This window comes from Polypterus senegalus, chromosome 18, assembly GCF_016835505.1.
Source record: "Polypterus senegalus isolate Bchr_013 chromosome 18, ASM1683550v1, whole genome shotgun sequence".
NCBI classification, from domain to species: Eukaryota; Metazoa; Chordata; class Cladistia; order Polypteriformes; family Polypteridae; genus Polypterus; species Polypterus senegalus.
Window position 1 is genome coordinate 59,099,099 of NC_053171.1, and position 19,275 is coordinate 59,118,373.

General features: G+C 37.2%; 1 protein-coding gene across 4 annotated transcripts in view; it reads right to left on the reverse strand.

Annotated features, from left to right (window-relative positions):
• The window catches only part of LOC120518496, a 99,081-nt gene that overhangs the window by 24,226 nt on the left and 55,580 nt on the right, over positions 1–19,275 (reverse strand). For 2 of the 4 annotated variants that reach the window (XM_039741315.1, XM_039741313.1), the window contains 2 exons: positions 8,191–8,246; positions 5,665–7,789 (listed from right to left, as the gene is read on the reverse strand). In XM_039741315.1, the coding sequence (XP_039597249.1) occupies positions 7,634–7,789; positions 8,191–8,246 (212 nt within the window). In that variant the 3' untranslated portion in view covers positions 5,665–7,633. Of the gene's footprint in view, positions 1–5,664; positions 7,790–8,190; positions 8,247–19,275 lie in introns of those variants that run through there. The other 2 variants (XM_039741314.1, XM_039741316.1) reach the window with 1 other exon arrangement.

Sequence of the window (19,275 nt, forward strand, 5' to 3'; positions counted from 1 at the left end):
CATTTCAACCCTGTTTTGGTTATATGCCACTTACCAGCCAAACAATGTGTTAATTCTATGTCAGTTGTTCTTTATATTGAGGTACAACCTCCCAGTCTAGATATTCTTGTGGGGAAAAAAGCAGCAATGTTTCTCACCAGGTGCCCTAAAATGTAAACACATGCACACACACACTCACATATATAGATACATTTACATACACAGTGTGCTCAACCTGACACAGACAGACTCGGGAGGCACACTGATAAAACAAATAAATGTTTTTATTTTCTTCACCTCATGAGAAAATGTCTTCCTCATTTCCCACAGGCACAACACAGTCTCAAGCACAATACTTAATACTTATTTACTTTTTCTTCTCTCTTTCTCCTCCACTCCTCCTCGGCAAGCTTTGTCTCCAGACTCTGGCAGTTGGAGTGGTGACTTCTGGCTCCTTTTATAACTCCCTGAGAAGTACTCCAGGTGCTTGTTGACCTACTTCCGGCAGCACTTCCGGATGTGGTGGAAAACCCGCCCAAGAGGACTTAGCAGCACCCCCTGGCGGCACCCCCAGATCCCAAAAGTGCTGTAGATAGCTCCAACTCCCATGAAGCCCTGCGGGAATCCGAGGCACCACTGCAACCCATGGGGGCTGCAATCTAGAAAAAGAAAATGGCACACTTTCCTGCACCTGCTGCCCTATAACCACACAACATATGCACATGCACAGACTTGTCAAAACAGTATTCGCAAACAGAGTGCTAAACCTGATCCTGCTGACTACACTAGAGTTTTGTACTATAGGGTTCGATGTTGACCATATTTTCCCCTTTATACTATTTATTATGTAAACTTTACAAACATGTCTTACATCCCATACTTTATGTTACATTACCTTTTATTTGTAAGCCCTCAGCAACCAAGATAGTGCAGTAGAACCAAGAGGAGAGAGTGCTACACTTTAAATTAATTATGCATTATAAATAATATACCCAAAATAATAAGAAAAATAAATGGGTGTGACAAAAATTACCATGGCATTCTAAGTAGTAGTGCATTTTGCATTCATTGGAGGGTACTGGCTTATCTTTAGTCTAGCTTGGAATTTTCTACCACATGGCTTTTGAACTAAAACTAGTACTTTGAGTACTAAAACAGGTTGCATACCTGTCTCAGTATGGCTACTAAGATAGAGATGTCTTCATCATGGAGAAACTGCAAAAGAGAGAGATTATGTTCTCTTCGTGGTTAGATGGGGGGTGGTTATAGGTGGTGAGCCTTGTCTTATACTAGTCCAACTTCTTTTGGTATACTTCTAGACCAATAGGAATATCCTTTGCTTCATCCAATCCTATTTCAGCCACAATTCAAATTAAATGACCAATACCATAAGTCTATTTGTCCCTTCCATCGATGTTCACCAATGAAAGTGCTCAGGTATAACATACCCCCCAGTTGCTTTGTTTATTTGAAGCCTATTCATACAAACTAGGCAGTTTATGGCGTTCCTCTGGTGGATGGCGTATAGATTTATGTAATGTCAAAACAAAATTATAACAAAACCCTTACCAAACCAAATTGATGCATGCTTCCATTCCCATAGCCAAAAATATCACATCCTCAGTCAGTACTTAATACTATCTCCTAAAGACTTGGGGGACTGGCTAGGCAAACATTAAAATATAGCTGTTCATACCAGTAAAGTTAACACATGCCTCGCTGAAACACTCTTTAATATAACATTTAGAAATAAAGACATGCAAGACATACTAAATATTTATCAACTTATATGCTAGATATTTATTTTATACTTCATTACAGTAAGTTTAAAAAAAAGTTCAAATGCACAAAAATATTGCATAATCATGATTACAACACAATCTGTATATTGCATGGATTCAGAAAGTATTCAGAATTATTGGACCTTCTACACACAGGTACACATATGCCTTTCTAAATGTTGTCCAATCAATTCATTTTCTGATAGGTGGATGCCAATAAAGATCTAGACACATTAGAAGGATAATTAAAGCAAACCTACAGTGCCATAGCAAAGGGTATGAATACTTGTATCAGAGATTTCCATTTTTGATATTTAATGCATTTACAAACCTCTCTGAAAATTTGTTTTCACCTTGTTTGCTATTGGTTATTGAATGTAAATTGATGGGAAAATGGCAAATTGAATTCTTTAAAATTAAATCTACCACAAGTATGAATAAAGGGGTCTAAATACTTTCTGAATCCACTGTAAACATTGAACATAACTGAATTCCAGGCAGGAAGAACACTGAATCAGACCACATTCACTGTGCTTTGTGTTTTAATCATTACAGCCTATTTAAAATATGTATCTGACTTTATCACCAACACAGAAACAGGCTCAATGCCTTTTGCTAAAAATATCTTAAAATCTTCTATAGGAGAAGATTCCACAATCAGTATGCTTTTACATTTAAGGTTCAAATTTTGATGCAACTGATACTAGAATTTAACTATAAAGAAAATAAGAATTATGTCAAACCAATGGACACTACTCTTAGGTGAACTACTTCATACTTATCAGATCATTTTCAGTTCAAGATGTTTGAAGTCAGATACAATGTCCTCCTTTGGTCAGTCCTAGGTTCAAGATCATTTTCTGTCTGCATGTTTCAACTAGGCAAGTTCATTTATAATAATAACATTGATTAACACTGGCATTCTAAATAACCAAAAATAATATTCCTTCACTTTTGTCATCCATCCATTATCCAACCCGCTGAATCCGAACACAGAGGTCTGCTGGAGCCAATCCCAGCCAACACAGGGCACAAGGCAGGAACCAATCCCGGGCAGGGTGCCAACCCACCGCAGGACACACACAAACACACCAAGCACACACTAGGGCCAATTTAGAATCGCCAATCCACCTAACCTGCATGTCTTTGGACTGTGGGAGGAAACCCACGCAGACACGGGGAGAACATGCAAACTCCACGCAGGGAGGACCAAGGAAGTGAACCCTGGTCTCCCAACTGCGAGGCAGCAGCGCTACCACTGCGCCACCGTGCTGCCTTCACTTTTGTCATTGTTTTGTAAATGTTAAGAGGAAAAATATTAAAAAGTCACTATTAGTGTGCCAATTATTTGCTAACTGTACAAGAGGGTGTGATACAAAGAAATATCGCTGTATTTCATAAACTATCACAGTGCAAGAAAATATGTTTATCTCACAAATACTCAGGGTAATAAATTAAATATTTCTCAAGCAACAATGGAAACTTTCATCACTTTTGACATCCTTGGTGATTAAATAAAAGTATAAGTATATACTTCCAAGTGTATCGTCCAATCTATTAATTTTTTTTTTCTGGTTAATAGGTGCATCACATTTAAGCATAAATTGCCCTGCCCTGTACCACCACTGAGTGAAAAACAAATTTGAGGAAAGCCCAGTCAGCACTGGCATTTCAGGCAGCTGAAAGCACTAACAGGGCAAAAGTGGGATTGTCATATCTCTGGATGAATAGTAGTCATATGTACAACCCTGACAGTTTAAAGAAGTGCTGTCACCAATTCAATTAATTTCTATATAACTGCTTCACTGAGTGCAAGTGCAGAGTGCTGTTTCAAATTCTCATGGGAAAAAAAAACAATTATTAAATACAGAATTAATACATACAAAATTAACTTTTCCACATGAATAGAAACCAACACTACCTGTCCATTAATTAACCAATGAACAATGACCTACTGACAACAGAGGAGAGGAATACTGTAAGAAAGAAAGTCAAAAACAAAGCCAGACACAGTCACAGTCCTGGAGACCTCAGCCAACTAGCAGTCCATCCTGCCCTGAGCACTCTATATTAGAGCCTGTGCTGGGCCGTCCAATTTGAAGACAAAATCTTACCATGCAATTCCAATACTCCTTTATCTGGGATGACTTTTACAAAGACAGAAAAACAGCTGGGCAGTAAAGCAGTGGCTTCAAGTGCCACATCAGAAGCAGGTGAGAATGAGAACCCCAGAACAAGGAAATAGAATTACTGTATACCTTGAGTTGTTGACAGGAGATGTCCTACAGTGATATGTGGCAGCAGAGAACCTCTGTATACTATGTGTCTCTCTGCTGCTTTAGGCAAATGACTTTGCATTTGCCTAGCTCTTTCAACACTAGAATTACCAAAGCCTACGAAAAAACTCGTAAACCCGGCCCACCTTAAATCTTTTGTCTTGTAAATGTGTCGATAAGCCCAAGCAGCAAACAGCCTGCTATACCACCCCAAATCCCAAAACCCACCCCCGCTGTCGCAGAACAGGACAGAAGTTCTCTTAGTTCAAGCCTTGATTATCTGGGAGTGAGTTACCTAGAGTTGTATATTCATGTGTGTTCCATGTCTACAACAATCTATGCGTCAGATCGGGTGTGAATTTATTGTACTTGTAAAAGTTAGCTTTTGTTTCAGTTTTATTCTCTCTGACACGTTCACGCTCTACCTTGTCAAACCAAACCAACCCCCCACTCCCCGATCTGACCCTAATTAACAGTGCTGGCATAAATTTACACCCAATCTGACACGGTTCATTTTCAAATAATATTGCATTAGTGCAATGATGTTTTCTGATTGGTACTATTCAGATCATAAAATGATTTCTTCAAAATGTCACATATATTTGTATCTTTCTTTTTTCCTCCATTGCTGCATTGACATCATGAACCAGAAGGCATTAGCTTATTTAGTGCGATCAGGAGTACGCTGGTGGCCGGTTGCTTGTGCTATAACAGGCGGCAATCAACGCACATGTACTGTGCAAGGCATGAATGGGGTCCACTGAGAAACGAAGAGTGTTCATGGCTCACCTTGCAGAAGAACTTCGTCATCGCTTCTTACAAGAAAAGGCAATGGAAAAAGAAAAAGAGGACACAACATAGACAAGCTTCAGTTACAAGACCGCTGCTTCCCCCAGGAAATCAAATTCAGAGTCAGGCACTCCTTCAGTGTAATAGTAACCACAGCATAGAGAGAAGTGTGTACATTGCAATAGGTACACATGTCGTAAATGTAGAAAGGACGGTCCTTGCATGTTTGGGAACTGTTAACATTTGAATTTGATGATTGTATATAGCGCAGAGCTGACCTCTCTGTACTATTCTTTAATCTGCATGTCCTGGAGTACAAAAGAAACACCACCATGAACCAAAATGTGGAGATTGGTCAATGATTACAACTGTAAGAAGGCATGTGAATGGATATGAACAATATGAATAATGTTGCTACACTGTTTTCCAAAATGTACTATACAGGTCATAAAATGAGTTATTCCAAATATCATGCATACCTATGTCTCTGTTTTTTGGTCAGTGCGGCTTTGACATCATGGACCATAAGGTGCATACTAATTCAGTGTGAGCAGGAACACTCAATAAAACTGAATAAAAAAAAAAATCAAGTGAAAATGAGATGCGTTTGTGTGCCAGCTTTTATCCCTCTAGATCAGAGAATTTCCAGTTCCATTGTCTCAAAACACCACTCACATCTACAGTTGTTCCCAGTTTCAGATAAAAAGTAACAGCGTCAGAGCTGGGGCAGGGGATGGGTGTTGTATTGTGATTTTGACTGAAAGAATAAAAGTAAAAAAAAAAATGCCAACTTTTACAATTACTATAAATTTACACCGACTGCTACAGACACAAATCAAATGCATGTTTTTATTGTATAATATTAACAATAAGAGCAGTTTTTTTGTAGGCTTTGGTAATTCTAGTGTTAAGCTGGTCTGAAGTTCAAGTTGGAAGGGTTTATTAAACTTTAGTAATTTTCTTGGGATGACTACATCTTTTTTGGACAACAGTTCCAAGTGTGAATGTCATGGAATCTCATAAGATTGTTGTTTGCATGTTGTTTTCACTTGTTTCATTTCAACTAATGTTATGTTTTGAAATTCTATACATCACCATTTTTTTGTAAGTTTTGCCACTCGTGAAATCTACGTACTATTACAACCAGATTACAGGTGACTAAGTGCATGTCCTGGAATGTGATATCACCATTGTTACAATTTATGCATGCTACCCAGTGTCCAAGATTGTACAGTTCATTTAGAAAATCTTATAATGTGATCCTGTGTGTTCCAAATATCTTTAGTATCGGAAATCTCTAGCAATAACTTGGACATGGACTTTTGATTCATGTTCAGGTTTTGATGAAACAGTTGATGAACAGATCTCACAGTTTAATGACTTTTGCCTGCATTGGTGTAAACTCTCTGAAAGAATCGCAAGGGCACCTGTTACTGCAATAGAGAATTCCAGGAGGATAGCCCCAGGAATTCCAAAGGCTAGTCCTGATCACAGCCATAAACTGAGAACTGTATTGTCAGACACACAAGCATTCTGGGTATGGGATTGAATGAAACTATGGGGAAAACTTCGAATGTACCACTTAAATTAACCCTCTTTCTGTTTGCCTCAGAATGAAAAAGAACTGTCTCGAAAAACCCATGATGTCACTTCTGTCAGAAGCCACAAATATTCCACCGCTACCCAGTCAAATACCACCTGACCCAAGGAAACTTTGCCTTTCTTGACCACAGCTTGGAGTAAATAGATGTTTACCAGGAAAGCAACACTTCCACTTCATGAATGATGTCATTTCACTTTGTAATTCTTGCTTATCTGTGCACAACAACCAGGGCATTAAATAGGGAACACTGTCCAGTGCCCCAACTCTTCTTTTTTTCTATTACAGTAATTTTACTGTATCGTCACTATGTTAGTCTATAGTTAAAATATGCATACTTGTTAATGGTCCACATTATTATTTACATATGTGCAGCTAATGAAATTCCTTGTACTAACTGCACCAATAGGATGACCACTTTCTTTTTGGCTTGTTGATTATATAAGTTGTTTTTTGATTAAACACAAGAAAGGTATTTTATTTTCTAAAAATATTTAAACAAGTCATGTATATTTTAACAAGAGAGTCAGAGTTGTTCCCAGAAGTTATTCCCAACAACTTTCTTAAACCTGGTCATTCCGGACTTAACCCCAGAGTCAAGAGTGGAGCCTGAGGCAAGGGCTTAGTTGGGAAGCAGAGAGGTCAGGGTATAGAAGGTGAGGAAGCAGAACTTAGATGTGTTATTTTGGCAGAAAAATGGACTAGAGAACTCACATGACAGACAGAGCAATCACCCAGGTATGCATGAGAGCCCTGAGTCATTTCTTCCTTCCTGTTCATTTTGTAATTGTGTGACATTTCTGTAATTACCCTTAGTTTATTTTAAGAATGAAAGCAGAATATAGAGAGTGTTGGCTTCCTTCACATTATTCCTAACTACTGGAACAACTGAAGAACACCCCTAATGTCCACAATGGGTTTGTTTTCTTCTAACTTAATAATGTTATCATTAACAAATCCATAACATTCACAGACTACACACTAAAGTTTATAGTTTTTCATGGAAATGGCATCATGTTATTAATAGAAATTTTAAAATTAGATATTTTACATACTTTTATTATTTAAAAAGTGACTTATTCAAAAGAATCCAAAAATGAAATATAATCAAGAATCCAAACCAAGGCTTCTTTTAAAACCAAAAATTTTGACATATTTGCATTGTCCCAAGATCAGCATCTTATTTATTGAGCTTATTATTTGCTGATTCAGACATGTTTGTTGCATGTTGTAGGCCGTTGAACTGTAGCATACAGTGAAATGGAAATCGGAGAATCTAATGAAGATGAAGGTTCGTCATTAATGTCAGGATGTTTGCTGTAGTTTTTCACCGTGTCATACACTGTCGTTATTTCTGAATTTACCTGTATAGGGAGCATTCAAAGCACAGAATCTTACTCAGAAGAAACTTATCAGGCATTAGTCTGTACAAGCAAACACCGATACATGCATTGCTGGAGTTAAAGTGAGGCACACCTTATATAAAGAACCAAAAGTCCCTGAATATACCCTGCTTCCTTTTTCTTTCTAATCACAGTTCTTGTTAATATTGCAATTCTTTCTTTCTTCTTTCTTTCTTTCTTTCTTAATCTAAAAAGTACACATCATATGTCATCATTCTGAGTGGTGCATAAGGTAGCACTGTTGGCTCACAGATCAAGAGTCTTGATTCAGAATATTGCCACAGTCAATGCATGTATACACAATATGTTCTATAAACTTGAATTAAACAAGTATTGAAATTAATGAATATTAGCTTTCTCACCTCAGTCATCTGCATGTCAGGTACTTCTTCTTTGAGCTCATTCGGCATTATTTGTTCTGTGTTATAGGTAAATAAAATGAAAATGATTTACATTTAATGCCTGAAATAATTATTTTAAAAACTGTTATACTGTATGAACAAATATTTACACCATCCACTACAAACACAGCATGATTGGAATCTGAAGTATTCAGCTCTGGTCCTAGAGTGCCACAATCGCTAAAGATTGGATAGCTTTCATGTTAAAATCTGTTTTTATCTCATATGACAGAAATTCTTACCTGCACTGTGTAATATCTTAAAAAAATGACCAAAATTTATAAGAATCCATTAATTTATTTTCTTTTTTCATTTTTTTATTTTGTTTTTCTAAAACATTTTTCTTCATTTGATAAGAGTACTGGGTTAACTGAGTAGATATTTTCAGCCTTTTCATTTCCACTTCATTATTTACTGGCTTCTACTTATAGGAAATCAAATGGAGAAAGAGCTTAGAATGTCAGGAGAGGAAACACATATGATACAAAGAGTGGGCAAACAATAAGAAACTTTTAGTACTGTCTGGGATTATACGAGATTTTTGACCAACTTATTACTGGTAAATAAGATGATTGAAAGTGAGAACTTGCAAAAAATGAAGACAATTAGTTAAAAAGTCCTCCATCAAAGAGTAGCACTCCAAGACCAGCCAGAAAATTAGATTTTGTTTAGCATCTGTGATGATGTGTAGTTGTAGAGACGGCAGGATGGTTTGAACTCCCTGGTTAAACACTGTCCGGGATTTGCTTTGTGAGTCTCACGGCCAGGATATTGAGGAACTGAACCATAGTATCACAAACTACATCCAGTTTGGTTTGGATAACACAATCCCTACAAAGACAGTGCACTGGTATCCCAACAACAAGCAATGGATCACGAAAGACTTGAAAGCCCTAATGAATTTGAAGAAGAGAGCCTTCAGGTCTGTAGATAAGGATGAAATCAAGTGGGTGTAGCCAGAAATGAAGAAGCAGCTCTGTGAGGGGAAAGCCCACTAGAGAGACAAAGTTAAGCACAAGTAACAATGAAACATGGAAGAAGTGCAAAATGGGGTGAAGACTATCACTGGCTCCAAGCAGTCTGTAAATCATGCAGAGGAAGGGAACAGGAACTGAGCTAATAAACTGAACCAGTTCTTTAACACGTTTGACTCTTGTTAGTACAGCTTCTGTGTGCAATCTGAGTACATTCCACAATCTAAATTGCCATCTGCACCCTGTATGAACTTCCCTAATAATAACATCACATCTGTGGTCTCCAGCTCCCCTTCACTCCTTGAACTGTGTGTCTCTGCTGATCAAGTGTTGAGAGAGCTGGGGAAACTGAATAACCAAGATTTCAGAGCCAGATGGAATAATCCCCAGGGTGCAGAAAACATGTGCCAGCTCTGTGGGGTCCTTCAGAACCTGTTCTCCTTTTTCCTGAATTTGCAGAAGGTTCCTCAACTCTGGAAAACATCCTGTGTGGTCCTAGTGCCAAAGGAAAGGCATTCCAGTTAAAGCAAAAAGAAAAAATGAAACTCAAATTCAAAATTGTCTAGCCAAAAAAAAAATCAAAAATAATAAATCTAATGAATGCTGTTCATACAGAATATCAACAAATTTGGTGATGTAAAAAAGTGATTAGGTGATCAATTCCTGCCCTTTTTGCTTCCTTTTCTTTAAATGCAAAGGCCCAGCTTTGCCACTTGTCTCATAAAGAATATGGGAGCTTAGAGATTATTATGCAAATATTTGGATTGTTGTTGAATACATCACAACTCCCTGCACTTGTCATTGCGTCCATACAGCTATCAAGAAAGGATGCATATTCTCTCAGGGCTGCACAATCATTTTGTTTTATTTGAGGCCACTTCAATGTCCTTTCTATGTATGCATCAGCTATGAATACTTCATAACCAAAGTAAGTTTCAAGTTGCTTTCTGGCCTTTTGATAACCTCGACTTGATGGCAGTTGCACACAGCCTTTAACTAAATCTTGAGCAGGACCTCTTGTGAATTAGATCAAATAATCTAAGTTATCCTGAGGGTTTTCTAACACATCCCCAACAGCGTTATCAAAAGCCCTAATAAAGTCTGCATAAGCCAATGGGTAACCTGAAAATAAAGGGACCTGCCTCTGTGGTACTTCACCACGTAGCGCAGGATGTATTCTTTGTTTAGTTAGCGTTTTAGCCATTTCACTGATTGGTTTATGACATTCAGCTTGATTTTTTTTGGCATTCAGCTTGATTCTTCTGATATTCGACTTGATTCCGAGCCAGCACGTCCAGTATATCATTTCTGTGAGCTCTGTGTGTCGGTTTTTGCGCTAGTTGTGAATTGTTCCTGCCTTTCCACTTCAACTTTAAGTTCATGTAGCATTTGCAGGATACTATCGAGTTCTGTCCGTTCAAGTGTGACTGTCGAAGAAGGTGATGATGCAGCAGCGCTTTTCTGGGCTAAAGAGTCACATTTAATATCAAGAGCGCACTTTAACTGAGGAGAAGCCTTTCGTACTTTTGACTTTGTGCGATCCCGTTCTTGCAATTGCATCTCTTCGAATCGAACTAACTGCTCATCAGTTGTGTGTGTTAAAAGGCTATTTGTATCTTTCAGCCATGTTGTTGTAGTGTCAATAAGTTTATTTCAGATCTTAGAGCTTTCTGTGAATGTCTTTTTCTGTTTTTTAATCGCGCTTTCTTTACTTAGCGCTGATAATAATATTTTATTCAGCTCCTCAATCATCTCAAGTTCAGGTACGGCGACCTTGCTTTCATTTACGATCTAGCAGAGATAACAGAAAGTTAAAGCTTTGAGTTGAACTCATACTAATGTCTGCTTATTTTGAATAGAATATCATTTCTACCATAGTCATAGACAATGGTATAGTCTTTTTCCCCTACAAGTTAGTAAGAGATAGACGCTTCTTGCAATAACTGAGAAACAGTGTGGTAATAAGCTCAGTTGTGTTTAGAACAGGTCCTAGTAAAGAGTGACTTGAAAGACCCATTTTCAACTCAGAAATGGGATAAGCATACAGTTTTCTGACCGTTTTGAAATGTTTCAGAAATGTTAAGTAAAAAGTAACGATTTGAGATGTAACAAGATTTAAGCTTTGAACTAAAGTTTTCTTAACATGAATTTGTTCTATTTTTTTGCTGTTTTATTTTTCTTTTTTATGTGATCTGTTTTACTTTGAAATTTAACTAAACTTTTAAAAACGAAGATATTTTGTCTGTGTAATCATTTCTGTGCATCAGGCTTTTGTTGAATCCCAACTTTTTTGATTTAGAGCTGCTGAACTTCGGTAACTTTGGGAAAACGCAGCTACAATTTTGACTGGAAATAAATTTAATAAAGTCATCATCTCCTAAAATTAAAGAATCCAAGATACCAAGTGAATCTTATTTGCAAGACATAATAAAGAACAAATAATTTCTATTAATAAGGGAAGGGTGAAGTCATGAATAACTGTTCTGCTGCTGAAAAGAAAGAATATTGCAAGTAAGGGTTAAGGAATCTATGTGGTTACAAGAGTTTGTGATCTTTCATGAAATCTAAGATTACTGCAGTGGTTTCGTATAATGTTGTAGCAACTAAGCTTGACTGATCTAACACAGGGTCTAATACAAAATTAAAATTACCCACTGTATCAACATTCCCACTCCTCATGTCTTCTCCTGAAAGATGGAATGAAATACTTATCAAATCCAGTATTATTTCAACTGAATCTAATCCCTGGCAGTTAAATGCATCCCTTGCAAAAACTGTTGTATCTGTTCCTCCTTTTGATTTCATGATTGAAACCTTTAACAGTCCGACCTATTAACTTTAATGAACAGTCACTATTATGTAGTCTTTACTTGCTAGAGCTCATCTTCCCAATGGGGCAAAAGAATAACTTTTTTTCAATTTTTGGCAAAATTTTACATTGGACAACATCTAGCTCCACTGTCATTTGTAACATTTTGCTTGCAGTACTATTACATTTGCAATATGGGAATTAAAATGAATGTGCACAACTTGCTCTCTCTCTCGCTACACTTCCATTTACAGTAATCTTTCCTTTCCGATCGAGGCTAAAATCTGGCTATTCACTGTCCCTGTCATCTGAAATGCAAGGCAGCACAGCATGCTCAAAACGCATAGTTCTCCCCAGTGACATTTACCAATTAGTTGACATTAGTAAGTAATAGTGTATATTAATTGTTTTTCAAATGCAGAGTAAAACAGCCAATACATAAAGTTACTTAAGTAAGTAATGATACTGTGCCTTAGTATTTTGCTTAGGATTATATATGAAATAATGATACAAATATTCTTAATAATGTATGAGGGTGGACATTCAAGCATAAACACAGTGAGTATCACATCCTCTTTATCTACACTGAATACCAGTGAAAGATGTAGTGATGTCTCAAGGACTCATTCTCACATCTGTGACTTGCAAAGGCTACAGTAGCTATAGCTTACTGCTGCCAAAAGCTGCCAGCATATCATGAGAACTGTTTTACTCTAATGATAAGTTTGTGCTTTGTCAGTAGCAGTAGAGTTCAATTTGAAAACAAGCCTGTGAATATAGTGGTTCATCTATAAAAAGATCTTATAATTTCCCGTACTTGTCCAAGGATGTGACTAAGTAAATGAAGTGTGTGCGAAACACTTAACCTTTACAAAATTTTGCCTCATGCTTAATGATTATAATAAAAATAGTAATAATAATAACTGCACAAAATACAACAAAGAAGGACATTGGTATATTATTTAAACAAAATAAAAAGAAAACATTAAAAGAATAATAAATGATGAAATGAAGATGAAAAACAATAGCAATAGCAGATCAAGAGTTGGAGATTATTGAAGAGTATTGAACATGAGGCAGTAATGAATAGCGTATCACTCAAAATTTAAGGAGGAGTATTAAAAACAGTATATATAAGAAGATAAAATGTATAGCGATAATTACAGAAATCACAGAAATGTCCAGGAACTTTGCTAAACTCCAAAAACTGCATTCAAGTCAAAGGGAAAGGACAAACTTAACTAGTGTTGAGTTGGTTATAATGGTGTGATGGTCTTTTAAATGTTCCTGAGGGCTATGCAAGCAAGCTGTCAACTATGCTGGTCTGAATTTTGCAGCCAAAAATGTGATCTGAGCTATGAGGAAGCAGTGTTAACTATTTATGCCACCCTGCTTCAAAGAACAAAAGGCATAGATCGAAATGATTGCTGCAAACAAAATACAACAAGTGGCCTCAAACTAGCAATAACTAAAAAATATATGTTTCATTGTACTCACAGAGTTCCAGTTTTGGGGCACACATTGGCCATGCCAAGTAGAGTCAGTTTGGGATTGGCATTTGAAGTTGTGCTTCCAAGAGTAGCTAAAATGTCTCTTTTGTTTCCCCCTCTCTGTGTAGATACTTTGCATTTTTTTCTTCCATGAAGAAGATATTAATAAATATTTCATCATTATTATTTTGCAGGGTCTCATTCTGATGCAGGAGGGGGAAGGCTCCCTTAAGGACATGAACAATTAGCCATGTGCTGCGTGAGTGACTGTGTTAGCATTTAATGGCAGTATCCTTCTATATAAAAATGGTCGGTGTCCTTCCGTCCCGTGAGTGCTACGCAGGCGCGGAGTTTCACACACACCCCGTCCATTTTGCAATGCACGATGGTATTTGTAGTTTCGTTTTTTTCAGGTAAAAGATGATTTTCTACTCCAGACTGTGCAATATCATTTTCTTCTTTCTTTCTTACTATATAAAAGCGGTTGGGATTTTCCTTCTGTCCCGTGAGTGGAAAGCGTAGTGGTATTCCGCTTATCACAGACTTACTACTTGCAGCTTGCGGTATGAAGCGACATGATGTGAGCAGAGTTCTGGTGCTCCCATCGTTCCCTTGCTTTTGTGCGCGATGCGCTGGAAAAATAGAAAAAATTATGTCTCTGGAAATAATTAATGTTGGTGGAGTACAAATGCCTCACCGCGTAGTAAATATCAGGGGGGTTCAAAAGGGCGACCTTAATATAGAAAACAAGTTTAAATTTCATCACAAAAATAATAGAAACTACGAGTATTAAAGTACTTCCACTCAAATGCAATATAACCAAATTAATGAGTTTGTATAAAATATCTAATTAATCTGCATATTGAATTGCCTTAAGAAGTGGTCAACTTAAAAGTCGGTCGCCTTAAAAGGCGGGTCAGCCTAGTTCATAATATTCTACTTGTGAACAGCTAATGTACCCTCAAATGAAAATACTGCAAGTTTTTTTTTTTAATGCATTGTACAAATTGGCTTAAATGGGTCATGATATCATGCATGGACAAAGCCAATCAGGCAGCAATCTCACAGTAGAAATGTGTGAAAGTTCTATACATGCCTGCTACAGCTCTACAATGTCACACTGCCTTTATAATGCATTATGAGGAGCTGGGAAAAAGTTTATCTAAACCAGCTGCATTACAAATTTCTTGGAAAATATTCAGTGAACAAACCCTATTTGCCACAAAAAACAATTTGGAAAATTTCACTGATCATCACTAGTAATAATATAGAAAAACAGATATAAACATTTCTATTAAAATGTTTCTTAGCCCTGGTATGCATTTGTCTAATTTACTTTAAATAATATATTTGTTTAAGTCAGTTTTCGGTTACTCAGAGTTGTTGCATCCATACATCATTTCAAATAATTTATCCTGGGAGGGTCATGGGGTATTCAGAGCCTGAAACCTGGACAACATGCCACTACATCCCAGGGTGAACACATGCACCATGGCCACCCTTAGTTCATATGTTACTTAAAACTTTTAGCAGTAGTTTTACCATTTTCATTTGTAGCTGATTTCAGTTCAACGTTAGATACTATTCAACCGTTAAAAATGGCATATATGTTTTACTCTACTTGAGAAGAGCTAAATATGTAGGTATGGACAACATGCAGAATTCAATGTTGCAGGGAAAGGCAGGCTGTATCTGTTACCTATTGCATCCCACTTTTGCTTAATCTGGTCATAAAAGGCCTTTTTCAAAGCTGCTGCAGAAAAGTCCATAAATAAATAAATTTGATTATTGAAAGTTTTCTCCCTTTTCTGCTTTCTGTCTCCTGGATTTTATCAAATTGCAATCGAAACATCTCAGCAAAGTCATGCCTGGTAAAAAAAAATTCTTTCAGCTTCTATTTTTTCAGTGATAACATCAGCAACGCCTTTTAGTAAAATGTCAGAAATTAATCAGACACAGCTACTACAAAATGTAGTTTCTGAGCCTTCCAGTATACAGAGAAAGCTGACATTTTTCCTTTTCTCCATGTCTTCAGATTCCATTAGTTTGGTCCAAAGGGATTTGATATTTTCCATGGACACCACCTTTCATTCACAGAACCCATCATGTGAGTCACTCCATATGAGATGTTAAAAAAAGGGTGGCACGGTGGCATAGTGGTTACCACTGCTGCCTTGCAGTAAAGAGACTTGGGTTCACTTCCAGGGTCCTCCCTGTGGAGTCTGCATGATCTCACTGTGTCTGCGTGGGTTTCCTCCGGGTGCTCCGGTTTCCTTCCACAGTCCAAAGACATGCAGGTTAGGTGGATTGGCGATTCTAAATTGGCCCTTGTGTGTGTGTCCTGTAGTAGGCTGGCACCCTGCCTGGGATTGGTTCTTGCCTTGTACCCTGTGTTGGCTGGGTTTGGCTCCAGCAGACCCCTGTGACTCTGTGTTTGGATTCTGCAGGTTGGAAAATGGATGGATGGATAGTTGCAAAAAGCTAATGAAATATGGTTACTTTTAATCTTCTGTCAATTTAATTCATTTTAGATAACCTCATAACAATTTTCATGTTACTTTTACTGCATCATCATCTGACTGATGTTAACTTTAATATGAATATCTACTACCTGCTGAAAAGTCAAAATCATGTCATCTATCAAAACCAGCATTGAATGTCACACTTAAAACCATCAATAATATCTTACTTTTTCACTCTAAGCAGCATTGAAAAGAGTGATCTCACAAAGAAAGAAAATGATAAGTTTGTAAATCTCTCTCTCTATTTGTCTGCCTGTATGTATGTCTGTCAGCTTTTCACGAGAGATGTACTTAATGGATTTAGATTGGTTTTTTTCTATGCTTTGCTTGAACATTCCAGTTGATTTTGCGACTTCTATCATAGTTTGCTTGTAGGAACAATTTATGCACGCTAATCCGACACAGGGGCTGCGGGAAGAGGGAAGCGTGATGTCAAGAGTGGAGAGCTGGGCGGGGCCCTACTCACTCACTCGCTAGTTTCCGTTCGCATCGCTCCACTTCTGGCCATGTTTTGGAACGTATCTTGCCTCCGCTTAGGTGGCAATACCTGTTTATTGATTTTTAAAGTTTGTCCTGTTTCACTACTATGCCACAGGGGACAGATAGTAGTAAATAAAATTTGGTAGATTAGAACAGAGTGTATATGCACATACAGAAAAAGTAAAATTGGAAAATTAGTGAAAGATTGGAAGATGACAATCAACAGAAGAACAACAAAGGATAGTGAACTGACATTTGTCATTTACCAAAATTGCTTATCTGAGCTCTATGGGTAAGAGAATTCCCTGAAACAAGCTGAGTACAAACACATACAGCATATCTTTGACACTTAACTGAAAAAAACTTAAAACTTAAGTGAAAATTCTCCATCAGTGCATCCATGTGGTACAAACAGGCACACACCCAGAAATTAAAAACAAAACAGAACATATGGTGAGTAAGTTGAATGCCAAGTTATAAGTACTAGATAACCAATGGGCTGTAAGACAGAAAGTATGGCAAGATGATACAGTAGTACAGCAGGATTTTTATTATGGAGCTAAGATTTGATTAGATAAACATTATTAATCCAAAGGTGAAATTTAGGCACATACAGCAGCAGAAACATAAAAACAAGGATACAGAATCATGGAGCAAATAAGATAATCAATCAGTCAATCAATAAATAATGTATATTGTGCAGATATTGCAAAATGAAGTTAAAATTGCTAAATAAAAAATAACTTTTCAGAGTGACAGTGTTTTCACTTTTTAGAACTGATTAAATTACAGTGAAAGCAAACACTGTAGACAGAAAACAGTTTGTTTGGTGCATCTGAAGTAAGGTTTGAGTGAAAACTTTTTATATCTCACATAGATTAGTGACTGTAATAATACCAACAATAGACCAAAAAAGTAATGTTTAAGTGCATGGTTCCTAGACGTTGGTAATCTGTCTCAGTATTTATTTAAATACAGAAGCACAAATTTTCCTTCTTACATGGAGGTTGAAATGGAATGATCACAAATTTCACATTACCTTTTCCTGCACATACAGTATGTGAAATATGTTGCTTATGATAATTGTGTGCTGCTGTTTTAAAACAAGTACAGATTTAAGAATAGCTATTCTGATTCTCAGTCTAAAGATAAACATACAGGATCAGATCAGGAGAGGTTGCAGAATAAATTAACATTTATTTGTGGGCTATGATTCTGGTGCAGATTTATTGTTACAGGTATGGGCTGCTGAAGTTCATTGGAAAAGGATCCGTTCAGGACCCTGTTGGGCAGTATTGTTTCAGTGGACTGTCAGGCTTCTTTTCTATTAACACTGTACATATAAATTTCACTGTTGCATAGCTGTTGAATTTTCTTCTTTAGATAACAAATTAATTCCTTCCATTTTTGTTTTATGCTAGAGCTGGGCAACAAATCAGTTTTATCAGTTTTTCAAATTTTTTGGGGGGATTTGGGTGAGGTGTAAAAATGAAAAACTTGATTAACTTAACCTTGGATAATTACAGCACAGTTGATCCTATCTCTGTCAAAACAGCGTGCCCTCACACACAAACAAGGAGACACATAAAAATTGAGGAACTTTTCTCTAAAACCTGCAGTGCAAAGTCTGACATCAAACAAACCACTATCTATTGTAAAATCTGTCCAGAGTCTGTGCCAACTAAAGGTAGCAGCAGAACAAACTTATTCCAGCATCCCCGTCAGAGGCCTGCCGCTGATTGAGAGAAGGGAGTAGCTCTGTGAGAAATGCAAGCTAATGGCAGCATAATTTTCCCTGACAGCAATCTACTAAAGTGGTGAAAGTGCCACAAAGCAAACATTCCAAAGTTCAGTAATCTGGCCAAGAAATAGTGTTCCATCTGTAATATGAGTTACCCCCAGAGAGGGTCTTTAGTTTGGGAGATGTGTGCTCCAGAGACAATAGATAGGCTTTTATTCTTTGCACAAAACCTGTAAAACAACTTTAAAGGACATTAAAAGCACCTCACATTTGATTTTGTTTAAAAAGTCTTTCTTCAGGGATATAAGACATTTTTGTCCAGAGACACTTTATTTATTTGTTGAAATTTATTAAATAGGGTTTACCCTTTATTGATCCCTTTGGGAAGATAAATCTTTTGCATTTTATCCATGAAAACAACTGCAAGATAGTTCTAAAGTCACTTCTTGAATATTCTTTTTTTTTTTTTTACAAAAACGCCATCAAGAAATATGCGGGGGTATTCTTAAACATTGTGTTTGTTTTACTGTTTTACTGTTAAATAACAAAGTACACTCACCTAAAGGATTATTAGGAACACCTGTTCAATTTCTCATTAATGCAATTATCTAATCAACCAATCACATGGCAGTTGCTTCAATGCATTTAGGGGTGTGATCCTGGTCAAGACAATCTCCTGAACTCCAAACTGAATGTCAGAATGGGAAAGAAAGGTGATTTAAGCAATTTTGAGCGTGGCATGGTTGTTGGTGCCAGACGGGCCGGTCTGAGTATTTCACAATCTGCTCAGTTACTGGGATTTTCACGCACAACCATTTCTAGGGTTTACAAAGAATGGTGTGAAAAGGGAAAAACATCCAGTATGCGGCAGTCCTGTGGGTGAAAATGCCTTGTTGATGCTAGAGGTCAGAGGAGAATGGGCCGACTAATTCAAGCTGATAGAAGAGCAACTTTGACTGAAATAACCACTCGTTACAACCGAGGTATGCAGAAAAGCATTTGTGAAGCCACAACACGCACAACCTTGAGG